Source organism: Podarcis pityusensis, assembly GCF_964106645.2.
Source record: "Podarcis pityusensis genome assembly, chromosome: 14".
In the NCBI taxonomy this organism is placed as follows: domain Eukaryota; kingdom Metazoa; phylum Chordata; class Lepidosauria; order Squamata; family Lacertidae; genus Podarcis; species Podarcis pityusensis.
Genome location: NC_138039.1, coordinates 48,164,518 through 48,191,544, shown reverse-complemented (window position 1 = coordinate 48,191,544; position 27,027 = coordinate 48,164,518). Strand labels below are relative to the sequence as shown.

At 49.7% G+C, this 27,027-nt stretch overlaps 1 protein-coding gene across 1 annotated transcript in view; it reads left to right on the top strand.

Moving 5' to 3' along the window:
* Positions 1–7,966: 7,966 nt before the first annotated feature.
* The window catches only part of ALDH1A2 (aldehyde dehydrogenase 1 family member A2), a 72,701-nt gene continuing 53,640 nt past the window's right edge, over positions 7,967–27,027 (top strand). The window contains exons 1-2 of the mRNA XM_080980783.1: positions 7,967–8,044; positions 8,537–8,711. Coding sequence (XP_080836909.1) covers positions 8,595–8,711 — 117 coding nt within the window. The 5' untranslated portion in view covers positions 7,967–8,044; positions 8,537–8,594. The remainder of the gene's footprint in view (positions 8,045–8,536; positions 8,712–27,027) is intronic.

Genomic DNA, 27,027 nt, shown 5'->3' with positions numbered 1-27,027 from the left:
ATGGAGTCTCAGACAAGCAGAGGTTGGATGGCCATTTGTCATGGATGCTGGGATTCTTGCTTTGCAGGAGGTTGGACTAAATGACCCTTGGGTTTCCCTCCAACTTGGCAATTCTATGCTCTTTCCCAACCCTACCTGGAGATTCCATGGGCTGAGCTCCTTGAGACACTGGAATGCAAAGCATGTCCTCTGCCAGGGAGCTTTGTCCATCTTGCCCAATATTTTTCAGTCCAACTGGCAGCCACTTGCCTGCCTTTAAATGGGAGAAGTCAGAGCTTAAAGCAGTGGTCTTCTGCATGCAAGGCCTGTCTCCCACCATGACTGAGTGATGGTCTCTTCCCAGGCACCTTGCATGTCTGAGGACCCAGGACAAGGGATGAGCCAAAGGACTGGACTCAGGGGTCAACAAGGCAGCTTCATATTTTCATGGGATGCCAGGTGGGGGGAGGCTGTTTGGGGTGGCAGCCTTGTGTCATCATGTGCAAAGGGTTGTCCCATCCTCAATTCAGGAACGGCTATCAGGCCCCGTCCTTTGCTGTAAAAGGTCTAGAAGAGGAGAAGCAATATTTTGACAGATGAACCATTTGGTGGGAACACTTCTCCCTGCACAAAGCAGCAGGATCATTTTGCAGCCAGCCCCAAAGGCAATAAATTTGCAGGGGCTTTCAAATGGTGACCTCCTCTCAAATCATCATCAGGCTTGGAGGCATTTAAAGAATTGATTCAATTAACCCAGGTGGTGAGTCTTGGATGGGGGAGATGCTATAAGGCATGATTTATTCTTGCACTAAAATTAAAACACAAGTATCTGTTGAAGAACATTTGCTGCCAATGTGATGACTAATGAAAGTGCCAAGTAATTAATGAGAGAAAGCTAAGGCTAAAGCACTTGAGATATAATAGCGCATAAAACCATCAGTACATTGTAAGGGCTGCCTTTCTGGACCGGACTGAAGCTCCATTAGTTTAACATTTTGTTTGCAGCAGGAGTTCCCAAGGTGACAATTCCCTGGCTTGGGTTTGGTCCCCACTGCTTGCTTCCAAAAGGTAAACTGTATCTAAACCTGGAGGTTCTATATTGTTATTACATGTAACAGACACTGACAGACCTTCTCTCTCTCTCTTCTCTTTTTGTCTAACTCCCCTTTGGAAGCTATCTAGACTATATGATGGATAAGGCAATGATATGTACAATTTTACAATATGCAGAGATTAAAATGTGTAAACAAACCAGAGAGGGGAGCTGAGGGAAGTCCTTGGTGGGTGGGAGAGGGAGGGATGGGAGGAAACAAAAATGGGTGGTCAGGAAATGTAATCAGTTATATTGATTGATAATTTGTTTTGTTAAAATGGTTTAATAAATAAATATTTAAAAAAGAGGAAGCTATCTAAACCTACATTCATCTCTACATCTTGTGGCCGTGAGTTCCTAAGTTAAATATGCATTGTGTGAATAAAACCTTTCTTTTCTATTGCCAGTACATCAACAGGGCTCCCCCTACTGGTGGTTGACCTTTAAAAGACTACCTGCATGATGGGCAGGAGTCAGTTATAGTCGGTTCAGTTCCAGTGCCTAAGCAAATACTGCTCACATCTGCAACCAATAAAGTTCTGGCCTTATTTATCCCATGAACCCAAAATACTGGTGTCCGTGTGTTTCATTATCTAAGAAATGGGGTGGTGCTTGGGGCCTTGCCATGCAATGCCCCTTCCCAGTCCATTTAGGGCTTTAGAAGGCACCCTCAAAGTGAGAGCTGGACCATAAAGAAGGCTGATCGCCGAAGAATTGATGCTTTTGAATTGTGCTGCTGGAGGAGACTCTGGAGAGTCCCATGGACTGCAAGAAGATCAAACCTATCCATTCTTAGGGAAATCAGCCCTGAGTGCTCACTGGAAGGACAGATCCTGAAGCGGAGGCTCCAATACTTTGGCCACCTCATGAGAAGAGAAGACTCCCTGGAAAAGACCCTGATGTTGGGAAAGATGGAGGGCACAAGGAGAAGGGGACGACAGAGGACGAGATGGCTGGATAGTGTTCTCGAAGCTACCAGCATGAGTTTGACCAAACTGCGGGAGGCAGTGGAAAACAGGAGTGCCTGACGTGCTCTGGTCCATGGGGTCACGAAGAGTCAGACACGACTAAACGACTAAACAACAACAAAAGCCAAAGCTGATCTTTCCATGCTGCCAAGAAGTGATCACCATTGCAGGCTCCCATTCACAGCCTTCCTGCCGTCTTTTGAACCAACTCACGTTTCTTAAAACCTTTCAGTGGCACTCCCATATGTGGGGCACTGTAGGACTCAAGCCTAGGTTGCATGTGCCCCCCGCCCCCCCGAGGGATAGCTGTCTCCCTTTGGCGCACATTTTAACCCCCTAGTTTCTAGAGAGATTGGCCCCAGGCCGGCGTCAACATGTTTGTTCAAGCACCGAAAGGAGTGTGGGTGGGTGTGGAGCAGTGTGTAATCTTGTGATAATCTGGAGGCTGACATTAGCTACTGGGCTAAGTTCAAGGCGTTGGTTTTGGTGTATAAAGGCCCATACATCTTGGGTCCAGGATACCTGAAAGTTTGTCTCACCCTTAAAATATGCAGTTGATGACCGTGTCCTGCAGAGAACTTCTTCTCAGGAGTTCCATTCTGCACAATCTAGGAATTGGCCCTTTAGGGCTGTGGCACCTGCCTTCTGGAATTACCACCCCCTGAATATTAGACAACGCTGGTCTCTTTTCAGTAACTACTGAATACCTTCCTCTTCCAGCAAGCCTTTCAAGCTGAGATCTTTCCCAGTCTGCAACTGTGCTAGAATTATTTCTAGATTGTTTTAATGGCATTTGTATTGTTTTTATCAATTGGTTGCCACCCTGGGCTCCTTTGGGAGGAAGGGTGGGATATAGATTAAGTAATAATAATCTAGGGTGCACCTATTACCCCCCCACGTACTTCTTGGACTGGTGATTAAGAAAGTTTAATGCCTCTTGCTGACATGTCTGGTACCTTCTCTTTGGGTTTCCTTGGAGAAGGCCCTGCAAAGATTCAGAAGTTCGAACAGTGATTTGATTTGTCAAGATTTGTGCCGCAGAGCGATTCTCACACCTCCTCTGCAAAAGGTGAAGCTGGCAGGATTTGAGGTCATCTCCTCTTCCCGCGGCTGAGGCCAATCTCTGCAGGGTTCAGAGCAGCCTCGTCCTCCGCTGCCTATGAGCGTGTGTGCTGTCTCGAGTGAAGGAAGGCATCAGCAGCCTCCCTCCTAACAGCATGGAGGCTCATGAAGTTTAATTGAGCAGATTTAATGTGCTCCTGCTGCTGACAGCTGGTCCTTCTTACAACGCCAGAGCTGCAGCTCCCTTTGGAACAAGAGAACATGAATTCTTGGAAGGAATGTTTCCGTTCACAAAAGGTTGCTTACAAATGCCCCAAAACCTGTTCAAACATAGACTCTTTGGCCTAATCACATTTACTTTCTGCACCGATTTCTTCCTTCTCTTTGGGGCTACATGCTGAAGCAGGCAGATTTAAGAGCAGGCCCCACTGAACTCAGTAGGAGTTACTAAGGGAAACAGGACATAGGAATATGAGAAACTGTCAGAACATTGAGCCATCTAGTTCAGTATCGCCTACACAGACTGGCAGCAGTTGTTGAGGTTTCAGGCGGGGTCTCCCTCCCAGTTGTATCTGGAGAAGCCTGGGATTGAACCTGGGACCTTCTGCAGGCAAAGCAGATGCTCTGCCACTGAGCTACAGCCCTTACTTCTGAGTAAGCATGCACAGGGCGTGGATCACTTCTTGCAAAATCTCTGCGGAGGGACCTAAAAAAATGAAAATGATTTTTTAGTCCAGCTCTGAGATCTTGCAACCTTTGTCCTTTGGCTACAATGCAATAAAAGGAGAGGTCTGTGCTACTGCTTAAGTTTGCAAGCCAACCACAGAAGTATTAATTTGAAGCATGGTGCGGTGGGCAGCCTGGGAACTGTAGTTTGCTTAGAGGGCTGGGAATTGCAGCTCTGTGAGGGGTTAGACTTCGGGGTAGTCCCTGGATTCTTTGGGGGAAGTTTAAAAGCAAAACAAAACCCGAGCTTGATTACTTTCCTTTCAAAATGTTAAAAAAGAAAGGATACTATTACTATTCCCAGTGGAATAATAATAATAATAAATTTTATTTATATCCCGCCCTCCCCAGCCGAAGCCGGGCTCAGAGCAGCTAACAACAGTAAAAATAACACAGTTTACATAAAATCACAATCAATTAATTGAAATACATTCTAAAATCAATTCATTCTAAAATCAATGCAGAATCAAATTAATGGCAACCATTGGGCTAGAGTGCTATGAGGATTACAGAAGGAGGGGGTCAGACTGTGCCTTGGCCAAAGGCCTGGTGGAACAGCTCTGTCTTGTAGGCCCTGCGGAAAGATGTCAAGTCCCACACGGCCCTAGTCTCTTGGGACAGAGCGTTCCACCAGACTGGGGCCACGGCCGAAAAAGCCCTGGCTCTGGTTGAGGCCAGCCTAACCTCCCTGTGACCTGGGATCTCCAAGATGTTTTTATTTGAAGACCATAAGGTCCTCTGTAAAGGGACGTGGGTGGCGCTGTGGGTTAAACCACAGAGCCTAGGACTTGCCGATCAGAAGGCCAGCGGTTTGAATCCCCGCGACGGGGTGAGCTCTCTGCTCCTGCCAACCTAGCAGTTCGAAAGCACAAAGTGCAACTAGATAAATAGGTACCGCTCCGGCGGGAAGGTAAATGGCGTTTCCGTGTGCTGCTCTGGTTCGCCAGAAGCGGCTTAGACATGCTGGCCACATGACCTGGAAGCTGTACGCCGGCTCCCTCGGCCAGTAAAGCGAGATGAGCGCCGCAACTCCAGAGTCGGTCACGACTGGACCTAACGGTCAGGGGTCCCTTTACCTTTACTTTAAGGTCCTCTGTAGGGCGTACCACGAGAGGTGGTCCCGTAGGTACGAGGGTCCTCGGCCGTATAGGGCTTTAAAGGTTAAAACCAGCCCCTTAAACCTGATCCTGTACTCCACCGGGAGCCAGTGCAGAAGGAGCGGTGCTGGCTGTGGCAGTTCCCCGCTTGGCCCAGCAGATGGAAGCAAACACACGGGAGATGCTGCCTCCGCTGGGGAAGGTGATCTTGGTCTGGGCATCACCCCAGCGCGGCGCCCTCCAGGCCCAGCCTGACGGGCGGGGGTCGCCTAGAGGCAGTGAGCTGCCCTCCTGCCGCCATCCAAGCTGCACAAAAAGCAGCCGCGGGAGTGCCCTGCTGCGCCCAGCCAAGGCGGCCTTCTGCACGAGCCCCGGAGCTATGAAATCAAACGCTGCAGGCGAGACCGGGGCTCTGGCCAGGTGCGGAGCGGGGAGCTAAGTCCAGGCGGAATTGGGGCTGTCAAAGTAGCGCGAGCAAAGAGGGGCCGGGCGGGAGTCCCTGTGGCCCCTGCGCCCCCTGCGCCCTCCCGGCAGGAGTGGCTTCAGAGGCTGCTGCCTGGCCAGCAACCTGCCAGCAGAGCGGAGCCTTCCCTTCCCTGCTCTTCTGGGGTCGCCCTGAGCTCAGCCAGCAGGCCCAGTGGTCGGAGGTGCTATGCCTGGTGGGGGCCGCCCGCTCAGGGTCTCCTTCCCCGGACATCAAATTGGGAGGCTGGTCCCACGCACGTTTGCTGTCACTGGTTTCAAGAAAGCTTAGCAGGTGACTCTTGCGCGGATCATGAAACTGCATCTAGAATGGATTTATGAACACACACTGAGAAAGAGAGAGACACACGCAGACAGACAGAGATCTAAAGCATCGGCCGGAGCCCCCCTCCGCGGGTCCCCGCGCTGCCTTCGAGGATCGCAACGGGGCTTGCTTCCTTGGGGACCCGCAGAGGTCACGCGCATGGCCAGGGGTCTCGGGGTGACGAGCGCCGGGGTCCAGCAGCGCCTGAAACGGACAGAGCTGTCCAAGGCGGGATGGAGAGGGCCGCCCTTCCAAGTCCGGTCGATTTCAAGTCCTAATTCTCTCCCCTCGACCAACAAACTCTTCCCTTGGGCCGGAGGATCCGGCGGGGGTGGGGGTGCTGCTTCCCTCTGGATCGTGGCCCAAATGCCAAGCGCTGTGCTTGCCCCTGCCCTGCCTTGCCGCCCGAGCAGAGGAGGCGAAAGGGCTTCTCCCTGGGAACGTCTCTCCGGCGTTTCATACCAAGCGAGTTTTCCTGGCAAGCCTATTCCTTGCCAGGCCTACTCGGAGGAAGGACTCCAGATGTTTCGGGACTACAATTCCCATCATCCCTGACCACTGGGCCTGTTAGCTAGGGATCGTGGGAATTGTAGTCCCAAAACATCTGGGGGGCCAAGTTTGGCCATGCCTGATCAATGGGCCTTGCCCCGAGGAAGGGGATCCTCCTTTGCTGCCCGACCAGGGCCTTGCACGGATCCCTTGGGTGAGGGGAGCAGAACTGACGACCCCTGTCTTTTGTGGCTAACTGAGCCCCTGACTTCTCTTCTTAGTGGAGAGTTTCTCACAGCCACGCCATCCATTTAAAGCCCTCTCGCGCCTCTTTAAGAGTCTTGGCTCCCCTCTCAAAGAACCCTGGGAACTGTAGTTCGTTGAAGATTTAACAACGCACCCTTCATAAACCACAGTTCTCCGGGTTATCTGGGGGCAGGGAGGCAAGACTCTTCAAGTGTCCTACAAGCCTGGGCGTATGTCGCGGGGTCAGGCTTTATGCTGGGGGTGCTCACATCCTCAGTTAAATTTTTTTTTTATTAATTTACTTGATTTAGGGGGCCAGCTGCCCCCTGCTCGCCCCCGGGCACGCCCTTGCCTACCAGTGTTTTACATGGATGGTGCCAGGTGCGATAAAGTGAGCACCTGGGGCTCTTGAGCCTTTTGGTCCCTTTGTGAAAGTCACCCAGCAATGAAAGGGTGGTGGTGGTCCTCGGGTGGCTCACTTGGGCCAAGGCTTAGAGTCACGGGTCTGCGGATGGGCTTAACGACAGGGGTTGCATTAGATGACCCCTGCGACCCCTTCCAACTCTACAATTCTATCAGTCTATGATCTTCGCCGGGTATCGGCCAGTGAGCTCTACAAGCGAGACTCCTGCAGAAGAACTTCAACCCCCTTCCTTCCAAGGATGTGTCAGGATGAGTCCCTCCGACTCCTCGCTTTCTCCTCGCTGGCGATCAAAAGCCAGATTGAATGCGAAGGTTGGGTTTTCCCCCCCGTTCTCCGTGACGTTTCTCACTTTTGAAACTGAAATAAGTTTCCAATTAAAACAAAAACAAAAAAACCGGTCTGCCAAACGCGGAATAAAACAGCCCCTCAACAACAAAGGGTGTTTTTTTGGGGGGGGGGGGCGTTCTGCCCCTCTTTGGATCTTCTTCTGCAATTCCTGAACTGGTCTTCAAAGCAGGCGCTGTCAGTCATGCCTCAGCCCAGTCCCCTCTGTGAGGCATAGGAGCCAAGGTCATTTCGGCGCCCCCAATAAAATATTTGAGGGGGCAGGCCCCCCTCCCAAAGTTTATGGGCATTGCCATTCAAATGGTGTGGGTGTGCGCCAACTGATCAATTATGTGGGGTGGGGCTTACCTGGGGCCCCCAATATTTTATTCAAGTTGGCACGCCTGCTGTGAGGGGAACAGGGGTCTCTCAACAACTCTCAACACCCTTAGCAAGCTACAGTTCTCACGATCCTTGACTGTTCAATGTGGTATCACAGCGCTTTAAATGAATAGTGCGGATGCTGCCTGCGGCTGCTTCTCTAACCCGCCCCTCTGCCATCCATGGCTGAAGTGGTTTGGGGACACCCTGGCTTCCCCAGACCCTCGCATCGCTCCCACCTGGGCTGAGGCTCCGAGCCTGCGCCCCCAAGAGAGAGGGGGGCGGAGCGCGTTTCTGGGTCTGACATGTTTATGGCTCCTTTTCCTCCCTCCCTTGGCAGCGAGTTTCTAATTAGATTCCCAAATTCCTTCTGGGCTGCTGGAGGAGTGAGTCCCCTTCTTCCCTCCTGGAGCCTCTGCCCAGAAAGCCCCCTCGTCGGATTTCCGCTGGGCTGCATCTAAGACCAAGGTGCTAATTCCTCTTTAATTATCCCAGGGAAACCCTCCGTAATTGCTTCTCTTCCCCCCGCCAGCCTCGCCTTGGACCCTCTTCTCCCGCCTCTGCTTATCAGTAAAAGGGGAAGAAGGATTCAGGCAAAGCCTCTTTCCCTGGTGAGCAAAGGGAGTTATCAGTTCCTGCTGGTGCCCAGTTGATGGGATGAAGCTCAAGGGGGGAGCGGGTGGCTGGACTTGACGGCCAGCCAGGGAGGACCTGTTGCCTCTCCTCGACGCCTCTGCAGGGCTTGGGGTGGAGAGGCTCTGGATGCTCCCATCCTCCTTGGAGGTCGTCCTGCCTCCTTGGCCCTGCCCTCCCGTCCAATAAGGAGAGGTTGCCTTGACACCTGCTTATATACCGAAGACGGCAGCAGCCTCCAAATCTCCAGCGCTGGGTTGGGGGAAGAGGGGAGAAAATACACACATAAACACACCCACACTCCCCTCTCTCCATACCTATTTCAAGCCACAGACTTAGGGAGACAGTCGCCCCGTCGGGCAAGGAGGAGAAGGCTCCCGAGACGATGACCTCCAGCAAAATTGAGATGCCAGGTGGGCTGAAGGCGGACCCGGCGGCTCTGATGGCTTCTCTGCATTTGCTCCCGTCTCCCACCCTCAACCTGGAGATCAAGTACACCAAGGTAAGTCACCTGTCTGCTCTTCCCTGCCAGAGGAGCACGGGCTTCTCTTTTTCTGAGCTGACACAAAACCGCTTCCCTCGGACTTCTCTTCAAAAACACACAAACACAAAAGCCAGAAAGAGGTGCGTTTTCAGCTGCTGGATGCCAGTAGATGGGTGGCTCTATGTGAAAGAAAGTCCATAGGATAAGAAAAAATATCTTGCCCTTTCCAGTTTGCCTGGCATCATTTTAACTCTTTGGATCAGTTTTTCTTTCTTTCTGGGAAAAGGGTTTCTCCGCACAGACTTGAGCTCCTGAAGATTGTTGGAGGGCGCGATTGTACAAATCTTGTTTTAGCCTATTGAAAGATGATGAGAATCATGTTCCGTTTTGCTGTTCTAAAAACTGGTGTCTTTCGCTCCTGGGACTCTTCCTTAACAATTCCTGCCGCAGATGTCACCGAGCCAAGTTGTTGTAACTTTGGAAGGAGGGAATCGTTTGCTGATTTCCTTCCTAGACAAATAACTATCTCGAATACAGGCAACTTGGCAAGAAAATTATTTGCTTATCCACATCACCAAGTGCCCAGGGTTGATGGCTTATTCTGCGGGCTAAGGTGTGCGGGCTAAGGTGTGCAGAGTTGATACAGTTGATACAGATCTGCAAGGTTTTTAGCGTATGTGTGTTCGAAGACAGTTATTCCAAAACGCAATTTCGACAGGAAGTGTGATGCCTTTGGTCCGCCTGTTTGTATTATTAAGCACACTGGACATGATCCCGTGGGATGCAAGACCATTTGCACAAGCCCCACTGAGGTTAAAGGGGAATTGCGCGAGAGCGTGCAACTCAGTGAGCAGTCATTGCAGGAGAATTTGGGCATGGATCAGGTCCCAAGCGCGGACATTCTTCATCCTTTGAAAGGGACATTAGACGCTTCAGGCTTGTAAGAAGGCGGCGCTTCTATTTGAAGCCAATATAGGTCACGCAATGCCGATTAACAAGAAACCTCATTGATGCAAACATACATGACAAATGTTTGTTAAAGATTCATTCTGTTCCCAGAATGTTTCATCACGAATGTGTTCTATTCCCAAATTTCATCATGAATTTGCTGCTGCTCCCTGTTTTTTCTTAAATCCGAAATACAATAGCCACATGAGGACTTGCTGATCATTCGAATAAACCACCTATTTTCAAATTAAAATAAAAAAATAAAATAAATGTGAGTCTCGAATGCCTTGTGCCGGTTCACTTACCTGGCACTTAACTGCTCTTAACAATGTAAGGATTATTTATCTATAGTGCTAGGATTACTGGGGGTGCGATCCAGTCAAATTAAGCACTTTCAAGCCTCACTGATTTCAGTGGGAGATAATGAAGCCCGTTGCTGACTCTTCCCGTTGAAATCAAAGGAATGTGCAGAAGCGTAGCTGGTTCGTAATCACAATACTCGTGGTTTTATGTGCAGAGGCTGCAATCCTACATACACTTCCTAGTACGGGGTAAGCCCCATTGAGCTCAATGGAACTTACTTCTGAGTAAAAAAAAAATACTGTATGAATTTTGCTGTAACGATCTATAGCTAAGCATCTTTACATCTATTCTGATGTCTCATCATCTTGCTTAGTTCTCTCCAGCTGAAATCAGTGAGATCTAATAGCGCTTAACTTGGGCTGGATCCTACCCACAGTCTTGATATTATTTATAAAAAGAGAAAGAAAAGTGATCTAGATTAAATATGGATATGTAGAAATATGGGAAAAAAAAATCTGTCTCACGGCAGCTTGTTTCAGTAGCATACAGTTAGTCCCAAAATATTTTTGGGTCACACCGTCGCCTCGGTATGCACTGAACGCGGGAGAGACCAGAGCAGATTCTTGAGGACCAGAAACTTGCGCCCCAAGTAGAAGCGGGGGTGACGACGGGCTGGGATTAAGGAGTCACAAGAATGGGACAGGAACCTCCCTCACACGTCCCAAAATTAATGTTGATCTGAAATATTGAGTGGCTGTGGCACTCGTGAAAATACTTTACCAGCGTGGAACTGTGTTACTCTGCAAAAATCCATGCACAATGATGGTATATATCAGTAGTAAGTCCTTGTCGTTTTTTATCCCATATTTCTATAAAAATTACAGTGCATCGAAAAATGGAAATAAAAGGTTGCCTTTGCAAGAGAAACATGGTGTGGGTGTGAGAGAGAGAGAGCGGGGGGGGGGATCTTAGTTTCGTACACCCGTCTCTGTTTTTCTCGCTCCGTTTTTCTCCGGTCTCTCTCCCCCCACGGCCGCCCTCTCTCTCGGCAGGCCAGGCAAGTGATTTATTGCTAATTGAAGCCTTTAATTGGGTGTCGTGGCTCTGGCCAGACTTTTATCCAGGATCCACTTTCCCACTTATTGCAAAGAAAAACAAGGAGATAGAAAATGACGGCCCTGCGCTGGATTCTCTCAGCCGGTGGGGTCACTTTTATGTCTCTCTCAAGTGACAACTCCTGTAAACAAAAGGGAACAAATCGCCTCCAGAAGGGGAAGGGGAGCGGGGGGGGGGGCGGGAATCACTTGTAACCTCGAGCATCTAAAAGTTATAGCAGCGCCCATTCTCTCTGGCTGCTCCGCCTCCCTTTTCTTCCTTGAGCGCCCAGCGGGATTTCCTTCTCTTGCCTGGAATTCGGCGCAACCGTTCCAGTTTGTGGATGCTGCGCGGCTCTTGCAATCCTGAGTCTCGGTGGAAAGGCCGCCGCGGTTGTGTCTGTGACTTGCATGCAGAGGCGGGACGAGGGGGGACACTTTAGGCGTGAAATTTCGAGCCTCGTTTAGGAGTTGCGGAGACCTGTCCCCCTGGGGCGCACAATCCACCGGGAAGTTCTCCTGCGCGCAACCCTGGAAATGAGTGAGAGTTGCGCAAGAGTGGTGCTGTGCTCCCGCGCACCTCTGCCATTTCAGGGGGGCTGGCCCGGGAGAAAGGGGTTGGCAGAAAGCATTCTGGGTTCATTAGTGGGAGCGGGGCTGGTTGTTTGTTTGTTTTGCACCTGGGGCACCCAGATGCATTATAGACTGACCCCATCACTGAATGGGGTGATGTTGCTCAATGGAAGCCCTTAAACACATTAAACTATTGCAAGCATGCTCAGATGAGAGCTGAGTGCAGGGTGGGGGCCAAAGGTGGACCAACAACCACAGAAGGAGCATGATGTGTCCTTCACCAGAGACACTCCTTCTCCCAGAGTAGTAAGACTTCTATACCCTACCAGACATAGGTAAAGGAAAAGGGACCCCTGACCATTAGGTCCAGTCGTGGCCGACTATGGGGTTGCAATGCTCATCTCGCTTTATTGGCCAAGGGAGCTGGTGTACAGCTTCTGGGTCATGTGGCCAGCATGACTAAGTCGCTTCTGGCGAGCCAGAGCAGCGCACGGAAATGCCATTTACCTTCCTGCCGGAGCTGTACCTATTTATCTACTTGCACTTTGATGTGCTTTCGAACTGCTAGGTTGGCAGGAGCAGGGACCGAGCAACAGGAGCTCACCCCGTCGTGGGGATTCGAACTGCCGACCTTCCGATTGGCAAGTCCTAGGCTCTGTGGTTTAACACACAGTGCCACCCGCGTCCAGACATAAGACTTCTTTAAAAACAGAGCCTGATTGGAATCAGAAAATAAGAGTTGAAGGTTGGAATCAGATGATGGCTGAGTGTGTTGAGGAAGCTCTTGACTTCTGAGGGTGACTGGCAAAGAAGCAATTCCAGTCAGGTGGGGACTGGCCAAGGACAGACTAAAATTGGTAGGGCTGTCCCCCACTAGCTGCGCTGGACCAGCCTCCACCAGGAACAGAGCTCCTCAATGTTTCTCAAATCTGGGTGTCAAGCTGTACCTTGGCTACAACTTCCATCATCCCAAGCTAGCAGGAACAGTGATCAGGGATGATGGGAGTTGTAGTCCAACAACAGCTGTCAATGGCCCTCCAGATGTTGCTGGACTATAGTTCCATCAGCATCCCTGGTCATTGGCCTGGCTGATGGGAGTTGGAGTCCAGTCACATCTGGAGGGCCACAGGTTCTCCATCTGTGCAGCAGCCACCTGTACTAGCAACCTTCGCTGCTTCTTGTGACAGCAAGCTTCATGTGCTAATTCTGCATTGTGTGTGATGAAGAGGCACTCCTTCTTTCATCTGTTAAACATACAGGGAAGGCTGGTGCATCTGGCCATCAGAGGAGATGCACGAATTCGCCTCCAGATGCTCAGGAACTGAATGTGGAGGCAGCTTGCCTTTGTGTGTTTCCTTGTAACATCCGAAGCCACCCTGCGGAGTCTGAGATGGGGTGCGGGGTGTAGGGAAAGGTTCAGGAAATATTTTGCTAGATCTACAAGCTGTTTACATTGCTGAGAGGTCTGCCTTAAATAAATCCAGCATGTTAAATTGTGCAGTGAAAGACAGCAATATTCACTGAGTGACTCATAAATCTTTCAAACATCAGGAGGTGGACCAGTTTGTTGGGAGAATTGTTGGCTGATGCTGGAGGCTCAGGAGCACCAGGATGTATTGCAAAGGCTGCTTGCTTGTGTATCACAGCTGCACATTCTTCCTCTTGTGTGTAGCTTGAACCGTTATCCTTTAGGGGAAATACCATAATGAAAAATGAAATTTACCTGGACAAGGGCAGTTTAACAGAAGCTCAGTCCAAGTAATGCAGAGATGTTGACAGTGAGCGGGTTGATTGCCTACTCCAGAGGGGCTTGTGTGCATCACTCTATTCCATGGGTCGGCAAACTAAGGTCCGTGGGCCGGATCAGGCCCAATTGCCTTCTGGATCCGGCCCGCGGACGGTCTGGGAATCGCTGCATGGATCGCCAGCGCGCGTGTTCTTTCCCTCTCCCTCCCTCTCCCTTACACTGTGGTGCCAGTGCCTCCCTCCTCCCTCCTCCTGGCTTCTCCTTGCCCTGCCTAGAGGAGGAAGGGGGCTGGGCTTTGTTGGTGCCATCAGCAGCAGTACTCAAGCGGACGCCATTTTAAGCAGCCCCTCTCCGGAGCCCTTCTGCTCGCTGCTCATTGTCCCTCCACCACCAGCCCCTGCTGCTCGCAAGACACAGGTAAGCAGCCACCAGGGCTCATGGTGGTCTTGCATCAGCCCCCCCCCCCAAATATAGTTTGGCCCCCCACAAGGTCTGAGGGACAGTGGACCAGCCCCCTGCTGAAAAAGTTTGCTGACCCCTGCTCTGTTCCTTAAGGGGCAGCTAAGGGATGTTGGGGGAATCTTCTTGGACTCCCTGGTGTTAGCTGGGGGGGGGGGGAGGCAACATTGCACCACATTGTGCTCCTTTCCAATATTCTTACTTGCTTCACCTGGGGGCTTGTAGCTGGACACATTTCCTTAGAAGCAAATCCCAAGGATCTCGCTTCCATGCAGGTGTGCTTAAGGTTAGGATACTAGGATGTGTGTGTGCTCACATTCAAAGAAATAAGAAAGAATGAGTTACTTCCAAGTAATGCCTTGAAGCTTATGATACCAGCAGAAAGAGATTCAGGTGTAGGATCATGGGAACCAACTCCTAGGGGTCAAGGTCCCTTTACCCACCCATAAAATATTTGAGGGGGCTCCCCCCCCCCCAGTTGATGGCCATTGCTCTTCAAATGGTGTGTGCACGCTGTGCCTCGTGATCAATTATGTGGGGCGGGGCTTACCTGCCCCCCCTATTTTATTCAAGTTGGCACCCCTGTGTAAAGTTGTGGGGAATTGGGGATGTACCATACTCAGTCCTGACCTTGCAAAAGAGCCAGTTGCTTGAGGCAGCAGTGATCTCTTCTGCACCTTGAGGTCTTTTGCAGTGCTGCTGAAGGGGCACAACTCTGCGATTCCTTGTAGTTGTGCATGAACCAGGAGTTCCAAAGTATTCCTGGGACTGATTTGGGGTTTTCCCCAAGGCTGGGTGGTTCATCCCTACTGGACCATGAAGATGACTGAGGGGGAAAGAAGCCTACCTACCTGTCCCAGGAGATTCCCTTCACTTACTTTGAACTCCACTTTTGAATAGAAGCCAGCCTCATTTTAAGCATCCTAAAGAGCAAGCTGTTTCTTTAAATATTGAGACATTCATGGAGGATTCATCTAAGTGGCGACTATCCAGGATTGTTCTGTGCAAGCTCCATGTTCAAAGGCAGTCTAACACTGAATATGGGTTTTGGGAGAATGACATTGAGAGAAGTGACTTGTCCTCACATCCTGCTTCTGGAGGTATCTGGTTGGCCCCCTTGGGGGAAGCAAGGGCCTTGAACTAGATGGACCTTCAGTGACACCCAGCATCAGCCAGGCTTCTCTGATGTTCTTATGATCCTCCCAAACCATGTAAAATGACAACCATGCGCTTTGGAGGAATTTAAAATTAAAATGAATAGAATTTTTAAAAAATATTTTTATTTTTGCAGGAAATTAATTCTGTTTGACACAGATTTTGCAGGCCCAGCTTTAGGCAGCCTTTTAGAAGTGGCTTATCTCTCAGGAGACTTAGCACATGTATTCTGAAAAGTGACATAAAGAACCATCACATTGTCCTGCCAATTGGCTAAGTCCCTGGGATGGAGAAGCAAGACCTGAGAGTATGGCGACTGCATCCTTTTTTGCCTCTGATTAGAGTTGTGTCCCCCTGCTTGTTGGGCTTGGGAGAGCTCTGTGATTAAACCCTCAGATAAACAACTCGGTAGGAAGACAAAGTGGTGTTATGAATGGAAGACAAGGCTGTTGATACACCCGTCGGCCCCTGTGCAGGAAGGGAGATGCACCAGCCACGATCTCCTCCTTTCTGTCTTGCTTCCAGCTGTATAAACTCCATATAAACACTTTGGGGGGAGCTGGCAGGATTGTAAGCACAAACCAGTGGTCAAATGGGCTGGTATGGTCTGCAGTGTAGGCAGAAAGTCTGAGGGGAGGGGGGAGATGGGAGTGTGGGGTGTCCCCTTCTCCCCTTCCCTGTCAAAGTGTGTGTGTGCTAAGTTGCAATGTCAAGGTGTTGATGGCTTTGACCAAGCTCAAGGTACCCCTGAGATGCAATTACTCCTAGGCTGCAATCCTACACTTACCTGGGAGTAAGCCCCATTGAACACAATGGGACTTCCTTCCAAGAAAACAGGCACGGGACAGTCGTTCAGAAGTGACAGGTCAACCTTCCCCACTATGGTGTCCCTTCAGATGTTTTGGACCCAGAACTATGTTCTACTTCCACTGCTGGAGACCATAATGCTTCTGGATGTAACTTGCTGGAAACTGCAGGAAGGAGTTGTGGTGGTGGTGCTCTGATCCTGGTGGGCTTTGTGTGGACATTGACTGGCCACTGTGAGAACAGGACGCTGGGCTAGATGGGGTACCAACATGACCAGCAAGACAATTCTTACATGAACCTGTGGCTTCTGCCTCTGCTTCTCGTAATGCTGGGCTGAGACCTGCAGACAAAGTCTGGGTGCTCTTAAGGGCGGCTGAGTGAATGAGGGTTGCATCCCATTGGGGTGGGGGTGGTTGAGGCTCACAGAATGAGGAAAGAATGGGTAGAGAGGGATTTTTATCCCCCACAATTCATAGTCCCCCAGTGCCACTGATGGGGAGCAGATTCATGGAGAAAGAAGTTCTTCACACAAGACAATGTATCATTCATTGATGGATCTCACTGTGAACTTTGGCAAATTCACAGAAGAAGGGGAGAAGGCCATCAACGGCTGCTTGTCAGGAGACGGCACTATCAGAGGCCACATGCTACAAAATACTGTGTGTGTATTACTGGCAGGAGAGAGCCATGGAAGGAGAGCCATTTGTCTTCATGCCCTGCCGGTGGACTTCCTGGAGGCTTCTTGCTGTTGGGTGGTGGAGTGGATGAACCTTTGATCTGATCCAGCATTGGTTCTTCTGGTGCTCTTCCAAAAAAAGTCCATTTATGCCAAGCATAAGCAAGGTTATGGACTACAGTTCCCCTTCTCTCTGCTGACTGGCTGTGCTGACGGGGCCTGATGGGAGTCAGAGCATCCGCCCTCGTTTGTTTTCACAGAGGTTGGCATTTGTTCTGGTTTGTTTGTGAGATGGTTGTACAGTGCTGCATCAAACAGTTGTTATCCCACACACTGTCCAGTGCGTTTCCCCATCACTTTCCTTACAGCAAGTAGTCTATGGAGGGTGTGTGGTTGTTGTTTCGGAAGCAGATCTGTTGTGGCAGAACTCCAAACTCACTCTAGTTGTACCACCTGAATTTGCCAGCAGGGGCCTGAGTCCCATCTCAAAAACCCAGAAATGCCCTTGGTGTGCAAAACCACTGCTGAGGGTGAGTCCTGGTGAGCCCCCACACAAACGATGCTCTGGGTGATGCCAGAAAACTGTAGGGCTGCTCTTGACAGTACACTTTGCAGCTGAATGTCTTTGGCCATTCAAGGTGGTTTTTAAAGTTAGTATGAAGTGTGTTTTACGTTGTTTTTGTTTTAAAAAGCCCAGCCCTACCCTCTGCCTTTAAGCATCCTTTAAGCTGTGTTAGTTCTGGCTCACCACCGCAATCTCTTCCTCTCTTCCTCTTTCTCTCACTGAGTGCGGTTGGGGGTATCAGCTTTTGTTCAAAGAGCCCATTTGAGATTCTTGCATCTCCCTACACAACCCCACCGTTTCTGTCCTATATTTGGCTTCAGAAATGCCCCCTGAAAGGGCCCTGGAGGTGGGGAGTGGGGAGAGACGCCTCCGTTCCCTCCCGCTTTCCTGCTGATTCTATGGACTCCAATTTCCGAACTCCTTGCAGGGAGTTTCAAATGTACTTCCTTTTTAAATTAAATCCACCCTCTTGCATCGTCGCACGGCACCCCAGGGTGCAGTAAGTCAAGCGCATTGTATTCTGCCCAGCTCCGCTGCAAGAAGGCTGACATTCTAACATGTTGGCAGTTAACTCACACACACAAATACACGCCTGTGATAGCTGCTTGAATCACCAGCCTTTGACAAGAATGTTTTGCATCACGCAGGATGCCTTTTAATTGCCTTTATTTCCAGCAAATTAACATTGGGGGGGGGGGGAGGCGCGTGGAATTACTACTAAGCTTATTTTTCTCATGAGCAATAAATATCAGGCATGTGCTTACATTTATAGTTTCCTCAGGATATTAATGACTTCCATGCGCCTAGACCTTGCAAGGAATCTCTTCTCCCTTCCTTCCATTTGTATGCAATCATTGGAGGCAGGGCCTCTCCAGGGGTTGTGAGGCTTGGGGGTTGAAAGAGGGTTTCCAGGGCCACCGCCAAGTTCCCTTCCCAGAGGCCCTGATCCCCCAAATCCATCTTCAGCCTTTCAGGCCTGTACTGAACCTTGAACCCTGTTCCTCACCTCCAGCAACTGGAGAGCTGTGGCTCCTCAGTGTCCCACCAGTGGTTCTACAGCAGAGGAGACTTTTTTTGAAGGGAGGCAGCTGCAAGGGTGAGGAAAGCCCCCTCCCCCTGGGAACAAGGGTGGCACCAGCTATTTGGGGTTTTTCAATAGTTTTTTTATTTATTGCCTTTCTATACCTCCCTTCTTCCCAGGATCATAAAAAGGTAAAGGGACCCCTGACCATTAGGTCCAGTCGTGACTGACTCTGGGGTTGTGGCACTCATCTCGCTTTAGTGGCAGAGGGCGCCGGCGTACAGCTTCCGGGTCATGTGGCCAGCATGACTAAGCCACTTCTGGCGAACCAGAGCAGCGCACGGAAACACCGTTTACCTTCCCGCCAGAGCGGTACCTATTTATCTACTTGCACTTTGATGTGCTTTTGAACTGCTAGGTTGGCAGGAGCAGGGACCGAGCAACGGGAGCTCACCCCATTGCGTGGATTCAAACCACCGACCTTCTGATTGGCAAGTCCTAGGCTCTGTGGTTTAACCCACAGCGCCACCCACGTCCCTCCCAGGATCATAGGCCAGGCCTTTTCCAGGGTAGCATTGTGGGATATTGTTCCTGCTTGTCGGTTTTTAACCTTGCATCTTGTTTGTTATTCTTTTTTGGTACAATTCCACAATACAGTGGAACCTCGGTTGTCAAACGTAATCTGTTCTGGAAGACCGTTTGACTTCCAAAACGTTTGACAACCGAGGCGCAAAGGGTTGTCGGCAATTTCAATGGTGAAAATTGAGAAATGCGCCTCGGAAGCCGTTCGACTTCTGAGGCACGTTCGAAAATGGAAGCATTCACTTCTGCGTTTTCGGCGTTCGGCTTCTGAAATGTTCGGCTTCTGAGACGCTTGAAAACTGAGTTTCCACTGTATTTTCAAATGATGGTGTTTATCGGTTCTTTAATTCTTCACGAGGTAAGGACACAGGAACAAGTTCTTGTCCTCTGCCACCCCCTGCTCTCTGCTTTGCTTCAGCCTTTCTTGGCCTAGGAGGGAACCTGCATATTTTGTCTTGTGGAGAACAGAGTAGCAGCAGGGGGACAAATATTTTTATTAGGAAAATGAAACAGGAAGAGAGGAAGGGTTAACATACAGACTTTGCTGCTACCACACCAGTGCCTTGATCCAATTCTGGGGACAGAATTGTATCTCTGCAGCTGCTACTGACTTTTTTTGTTTCGTTTTTTGGAGTGGGGAGTGGGGAAAACCTTGACTTTAGCAATCTCTTCTCCCATGGCCAGTTGTTCCTTGAGATATTCTGTACACCAGCTTTCTCCATCCTGTTGGTACCCTCCAGATGTTTTGAATAACTGGCTGATGGGAGTCCAAAATCTCTGGAGGGCCCCAGGTTGGGGAAGGCTGCTCTAATTAAAAAGAAAAGCCTTCAGAGGGAGGGGTTCCCTTCCGCAATTACCTGTCCGACTCCCTTGTGGTGGCTTCTCCTCTAAGGGCTCCACATTTCAGATGCCACCAGGGCAGATCTGGAAGCCTATAGCCATCCAGGAAAGGGTTCGGATTTGACAGCCAGAAGCCTGTTTGCTTTGCAGGGAGTTCTTGGTGCAGACATTCCTGATGGAGAGAAATGGCGGAATTCCTCCCCCAACCATTCCTGTCCTCCCTACATAGTTTATTGCCAGGCGTAATGGGATGCCATGGAATTGTCTCCATCCACTGCATTTCAGGAGATCTCGCTCCCTCTTCCTTTCTCTCCCTCTTCCCCCCTCTCTCTCTCTCTGTTTTTTTCTTGTGTGAAACAATCCAGACCACTCTTTTCCATGCTTTCAAGCTCCCCTCATTCGTTTGTGGGCACTTGCTCTTATTTCTTTTCTCTTCTCATTGTAATGAAGGTTGAAATTCTGATCATAGAAGATGTGATCATATGGGGAACAATTAGGAAAGGAACTGAGAATAAAACAGCATTGTCTCACAATGCCTTCTTAAAAAAGTAAATCTCTGGTGCTGCTGCATTTTGAATAGCAGCACAGTTTTGGTCGTCCCGTCTGAAGAAAATAATATAAGAAGAGTCTCCTGGATCAGTCCAGCTGCATGCCTGTCCATTCTGGGAGCCCCACAAGCAGGATCTGAGCACAACAGCACCGTCTCCTCCTGTGGGTTCCAGCAACTGGCATTCAGAAGCATTACTGCCTGTGACCATGGAGGCCATCATGACTAGTAAACATTGATAGCCTTAACCAACATGAATGGGTCCAATGTGTTTTTAAAGCCATCCCAGTTGCCAGCCATCACCCAGCAAGTTCCATAGTTTAACCATGCAGTATGTGGAAAGAATGGGACGCGGGTGGTGCTGTGGGTTAAACCACAGAGACTAGGACTTGCTGATCAGAAGGTCGGCGGTTCGAATCTCCGCAACGGGGTGAGCTCCTGTTGCTTGGTCCCTGCTCCTGCCAACCTAGCAGTTCGAAAGCACCCCAAAAAGTGCAAGTAGATAAATAGGTACCGCTCCAGCGGGAAGGTAAACGGCGTTTCTGTGCACTGTCTGGTTCTCCAGAAGCGGCTTAGTCATGCTGGCCACATGACCCGGAAGCTGTACACCGGCCCCGTCGGCCAGTAAAGCGAGATGAGTGCCACAACCCAAGAGTCGGTCACGACTGGACCTAATGGTCAGGGGTCCCTTTACCTTTACCTTATGTGGAAAGTCCTGTCTTTTAACTGTCCTGAATCTTCCAACATTCAGCTCTATTGAATGTCCCCAAATTCTAGTGTTATGAGAGAAGGAGAAAAACATTTCTCTATCCTCTTTCTCCATCCCATGCAGAAGTTTATAAACTTCTATCATGTTGCCTCTTACTCACCTTTTCTCTAAACGAAAAAGTCCCAAGTGACGCAACCTTTCTTTGGGGGGGGGGGGTCGCTCCTTTCCCTTGATCACGTGGGTTGCCCTTTTCTGAAGCTTTTTGCCAGGAAGGCCCTGGCCTGTAGGGGGCATCAAAGAACCAGCTCACAGGCCCCATGCTTTTAAGATGCTGCTGTCCAGAGCTTCCCTACGTCCCCTGCCAGGGCTGAGCCAGTGGCTTGAAAGGAGGTCTTTACAACATTAGCAGTAGTGCGTAGGCATTGGGGAAGAATTGCAGTGCAACTAATAAAGCAGGGTAAATCCACCAACTGTGCAGTATTGCTGTGTCAAGAACATGGTGCGGAATGCATGCACTGCAATAAAGCACAAGTCTCGAGGGCCACCTAATCACAGCGCAAGGAGGACCCAGTTCTGCCAAGCAGAAGACTTGGGTGTGGATCATGACTGGTGACACATGGTGGTCAAGAGAACAGTTCCCTGCCTGCCCCATTAAGCTCACAACCTAAAATTTGATAATGAAGGGAGGAGGCCGGGGAAAAGGAGGAAGAGGTCTGGTGGAGTCCCAATGTGGGCGGGGGGAGGGGAAGGGTGCTTTTTCAGTGGCCTGATGCACAGAAACTTGGGGCAGTGGCCTGGCTCCACTTCCTGGGCCTTCCAAACCCTCCTGCTGAATTGAAGCCTTTGTGTGGCCTTTTGGTGCCATGTTTCCAAGCTCCTGGTTGCTACCAAAGAGCACAGCTCAACTTTTCCAGTTGGGGGGTCCAGGACTTTTTGAGGCACCCCAGACAATTGCAAGCTCTTGGAGAGGCTGCCTCATGGAAGGGAGCAAAAGCATCTCCGAGAGAGAAGCCAAAAGGTTGTTTCTGCCGGGGGCCACCCTGCTGTGCAACTGCTACCCCCGGGGAGGATGCTCCTGTCGGCAGAGGCCAGCCATGGCAAGATCCTGGGCCCAGCCTCTTGGACAGGGGGAGGCAGCTGTGGAGGGGAAGCAGTGAGCAAAGGCAGGCGTTTGAGCCCCTTCGGCTCATCCCGCCCCCATCTGGATGTCTGCTGCATTCTTTCTCAGGGCGGGGAAGTGTGAGCCTTTCCCCTCTGGCTGGAGGTCCAGAGGCCGATATAGCCTGCTACTCTCAGGAAACACAGCAGGGTCCAGGTGCACAGCTTAATTGGAAGTGGGGCTTGATCCTCTGGGGCTCAGCTGCTGGACATCTAAAGCGGCAAGGGACAGTAAAGGCACTCTGGGCATGCGTCAAGTGCTTTTGCATCAGCTCCAAGGAAAGGCTGCCACATGTTTTAAGAAAGGGGCTTTTCAGTTTGGGCGGCATGTCCTGCAAACAAGCTTCATGAGTGGTGTTTTGGGGTGTTGGGAAGCCTTTTCCTATACAACTCTTGAACTCTGATGCAGCTTGATAGGCCAAGCTGTGGAGGACAGGATCAGAGCCAAGTGATTTCAGCCCAGGCAGAAGGGCAACCCTTTCCAGTCCGTTCCTTTGTGGGCAAATGTTTTGGGCTGTGTGTAGCGTATGTGTCCAAGTTTGGCCCACAGGCCTGAGGTTGCCCACTCCTGCTGTAGAGAACACAGGGCTAGATCCATCCCAGTCTAAGGCAGCTTCCTGTGTTCCTACAAAACGAAGCAAAACATCATCTTCGTGGGGAAGGTGTTGTGGTTCAAAAAGTGCCTCAGTATCGCTTTCCATGTTGGCTTTGGGGTGAATGAAAGGAAGAAACTCATGCGGTCTGATGTTTGGCCACCTATTAGTAAATAGTTACAGTATGCTTCACCAAAACATTGCCAGTGATGGCTGCCAAGTTATGACAGGGCTGTGCTGTGAAGCTTCAGTTGCAGATTTGACACTATCAGACGAGGGCTCAATAGAGATTGGGAGTGGCTCACTCATCGTTACAGAGAGGAACGTTTCCTCTTCGAGTGTTTATGTACAACTTGCTTTGCCAATTCATTACCAGTCAAGAGAGACTCGCACCCACTCAGACTGGATTTTCAACCCTTTTGAGTAGATCATGTTTGCATTAGCACTTTGCATAGTTCTAGAACAGTCCCCCCCCCCCCAACTGAAACACTCCAAATGTTGCACCTTCCCTTTGTAGGGCGATTCATCCCTTTGACCATTTTGGTTGTCTCTTTCTGCATCTTTTCCAGCTCTACATTATCTCACCTCAGGCAGAGCCATGATGATGTTGGTAGTGACTCTGCCTTGATTTCTGCCAAGACGAGGGGGAGGCAAGAAAGTTACAGAAAACCAGGCCCTGTTCTCACAGGGACAGCATATTTTCAGGAATCTGGGGACTGAATATCAGCCCAGCCTTAATTTCATTGGTGGGATTTCAAAACCCTTTCTGTTTGGTGCATTTGGGTTTTTTAAATACAGAAATTGCTGGAGGGGGGGATGTTCTCCTACCTTTTAATATTAGGCACTTGGCAAAGAATTAAACTTACATTTTTTATTTACACCTTGAGCACTGTCGCCCCCTTTGAATTTAGTGGCAAATAGAAATGTCTTGTTCACATTGGCCTTTATTGGGGAACAAGTCATTACTATTCCCCTGCTCCAAAATCTCACAATAGATTAGAACAGAGGTTTTCAACCTTTTTGAGTCCATGGCTCCCTTGACCAACTACATTCTTTCTGTGGCTCCCCTGTGAGGAAACACACTGTGAGCCTCAGCAGCCCAGTTATGTCACCCCTTGCCTGCAGAGCCAGCAGCCCCTCACCCCTTTTCAGACACCCTCCCTTGTGGAGTGTTCCCTCAGCCTCCTCTCTTCTCCCCTTTCCTTGGGAGTCCTCCAGGCAGCAGCCACCACTACCCCTAATCTGAGCTGTCCTCATACTGCCCCACAGGGGCCTGGGAAGAGGATGCCCCCAGCCTTAGTGGCCTGATGCAGACTGGGCAAAAGTGAGGCCAGACCTTACCTTGGGGTCTCCTAATAATTCCCAGGGCCCTTAACTAACTTCAATCCCTGGGGTGATTTGAGGGAAGCCATGGCTCTTAAAAGTGGCATGATTCTGCTTTAAACGTATAGTGCGGATGGGGAGCTGTGCAGCAAAGTTTGTCATGCCTGCAAAAACAGGGGAGGCGCTTGACACCCCCCACCCTTAATGTAGCCATGAAGAGTCAGAAAGGTGCCCTGGATTCTATGCTCTTGGCTTAGCAACCTCCAATTCTTGTACTGTCAAAGGAAGGAATCATAACTGCAATTGCACAGTAGGGGGTGTGGAGGGGATCTGTGTCCAGCAGATCACCACCAGGAAATAACTGTGTAGGACATCAATGCCCTGCCAGCTATTGGAACCTAAAGAAAAGGGGGCCAGCAATAGGAATCGCTTCTTTGCACAACCAGGAGCTGCCTTACTGAATTCACTGCCACAGGTGCAAGGGAAGATGACCATTGGCTTAGAAGCATTTAAATAAGGTTTAGAGGCATTCATAAAAGAGGAAAAGTTTATCCAAGGGCTGTTAGTCATGACAGCTGGCAATGAACACTCCAGAAGACACCTATCACTTAATACCAGGAGCTGGGTGCTGTCTTTCTGTCCTGGTGGCGAGTTTCCTGGAGGCATCTGGGTAGCTCTTGGTAGGAAGAAGGGTGCTGTGGACCTTTGGTCTGATCCAGCTGGACTGGGAACATAATGTTTAAATGTTTCTTTATTGGTTTCATGTAGAAGAAAGGGTCCAAACTCCCTTTTGTTTCTTTGGCAGGCAAGTCAGTGGGAAGGACCTTCCATTTGACTCTGTAAGGGTTTTTTTTTGGGGGGGGGTGGCTTTTCCAGCTTCTGCTGCCATCACCCAAAGTTTGCTTAATGCCTTTCACCAAAGATGTCATAGGTGGCAAAAGGCAGCGAGTAAATGTTCTTTAATATGATGTAACCTAATCCTGATGGATCCAAAACTGTCCTTTTTCTGAACTCCCTGTTCACGTTCTCCCATTTCACTGAAGTTGTTGAATGCTTGTGCTAAATTATAAGAAAAGGTCTACCCACAGATGATCCTCAGTTGGAGCCCCTCCTGCTCTTTGCTGCTTTGGCCCATCTCTAATTATAGACTGTAATAATAATCACCAACATCCTTCTGAGCAGATGAATTTGTGAACATCAGAAAGATGCTTTTGCCAACCAAAAGAGAGCGAGAGAGAGTGTGCTGTGTGCGCATCTTGACGGTGGTAGTGCTGGTGGGGGGAGGCTAATTGGAACCACATGTGCAAACTTAACATTAGAAATACTTCATTATAGGCACCACAATCAGTGTTGATATGTATTCTGCTGCTTGCTCTGAAATGCCAGAAGTCATTTAGACTAGCTAATCCTTCCTGAGCTCTTCCCATGGAGTTTTTAAAACTTTGTTTTAGAGCCACCAGACACAAAGAGACATGTCCTGCACAGGCTCTCCGCAGAGCTGGCTTTGAAATGCTCTAACAGGAGAATTGAGGAACATTAAGGAGGCTGGCGGGAGGCTTGCCGGAGTGAACCCTCATCCCAAAGCTGCCTCCTGATGGTTCACTTGGGCCTAATCGAACAGCCACTCTTTGCAGGTCACAGGCTCTGCTATTTGTCTCTGACCTAAGAGATCTGGAGTGTTCTTCACATCAAAACCAGGTCTTGCTGAGCTGAGATCAAACAGGCAAAGGTAAAGGATTTGGCCAGTGATTTATCATGCCACGGAGAGCGATCAGGCCAGAAGGGGCCACTGAGGATGAAGCTGACATTCCAGCCGTTTCTCATATGTGCTTAGAAGAGGGACTTCCAAGTTAAACAGAAGGAGGCCCTCCCCCCTCTCTTTTTGCTTTTTCAGGAATAAATATTGAGAGATTGTGTTTAACTACAAATGTCTTCCCAAGGACAGCATTTTCCAAAGCTGATGATTAACAGGAAGGTCTTCACCTAAAAATAACAGAGATACACAGACAATCTCAGTGCTACTGCAAAAGGGGCACATTCTACCAAGTGTAGAAGAGCAGTTCCTGCAGAAAGATTCAGCACCTACCTTTTATGTTTTATTAAGAAGTCAAAAAAACACCATCCTTCTGAACCAGACCCCAAGCTCTACTGATCTAGTCAAGCACTCTGTTTTAATGGCATTTTATTTGCTTGTTTGTTTGTTGGATTTCTTGCCTGCACTATACTGTGGGGTCTAAGGTACGTCACAACAATAAAATATATCATTTGTAAAACAAATAAAACAGTGTTATAGTGAATTCTATCATTTAGTTACATATTGTGCAAAGAAGGGCTCTCTTTTGTTTGTTCTGAATCTGTTGCTGGAGAAAGCGTTCTCTCTCCACGCCTCCCATTCCATTCATAATTTTATACATCTCTATCAAGCCTTTCCTTATGTATCATTTTCTCTAAACTAAAAAGCTCTCAATCCTGCCATGTATTGTCAACTTTGTCTTCTCAGATGAGGCACTGAGAGCCAGGGCCTTCTTATGTGTGGCACCTCTCTTGTGGATCTCCGCTGCTCTTGTCCTGTGGAGCCCAAGTGGTAGTGGAGGGGGGGGGAGAGGAGGAAAGCAGCACCATGGAGAGCTCATAGGGAGCTGCTTGCTCTAAGGAGGGCTGGAAGTGACCTGAGGCCTTTTGAAACTCTCCCTCCTAGGTTCTGCCCCCTTTTTGGAGAACAAGAGCCTCTGGAAGGACCAGTCCACTGACCTGGAGAAGCCCTCTGTCCTAGTGTGGTCCCTATGCCATTGGACTGGTGAGATAGCATGGGCGGTACCAAAGGCAGGTGCCTGTGAAGGTTCTGGCTCTGGTCCTATAGACCCTGGTGCTGTGGGTTGTGCTTCAGTGGGCTCCTCTGCCAACCTCTGGTCCAGCTGTCCTCTGATCTCCAGCATCTTGGAACCTGCTCTGGTTCCTTAACTTTTGACTTGGTCACTGCAGGACTTCCCTTAGCAGCAGACCCAGACTTGGCATGGATTAGGTTCCGAGGTCAAATCCCTCATATCTCCAAAGGAATTGGCAGCAGGTGGCAGGAAATACCTGTCTGCCCAAGTCCCTGCCAAGCTGCTGTTTCAGTCTGAGCATCTAATACTGGCCCAGGCGGACCAATGGTCCCGACATGATAGTTGTGTCCATGAGCAAAAATGTGCAGCTGTGTGCTTGTCTCCTTTTCCCAAAAAGAGGCCTTGGTTG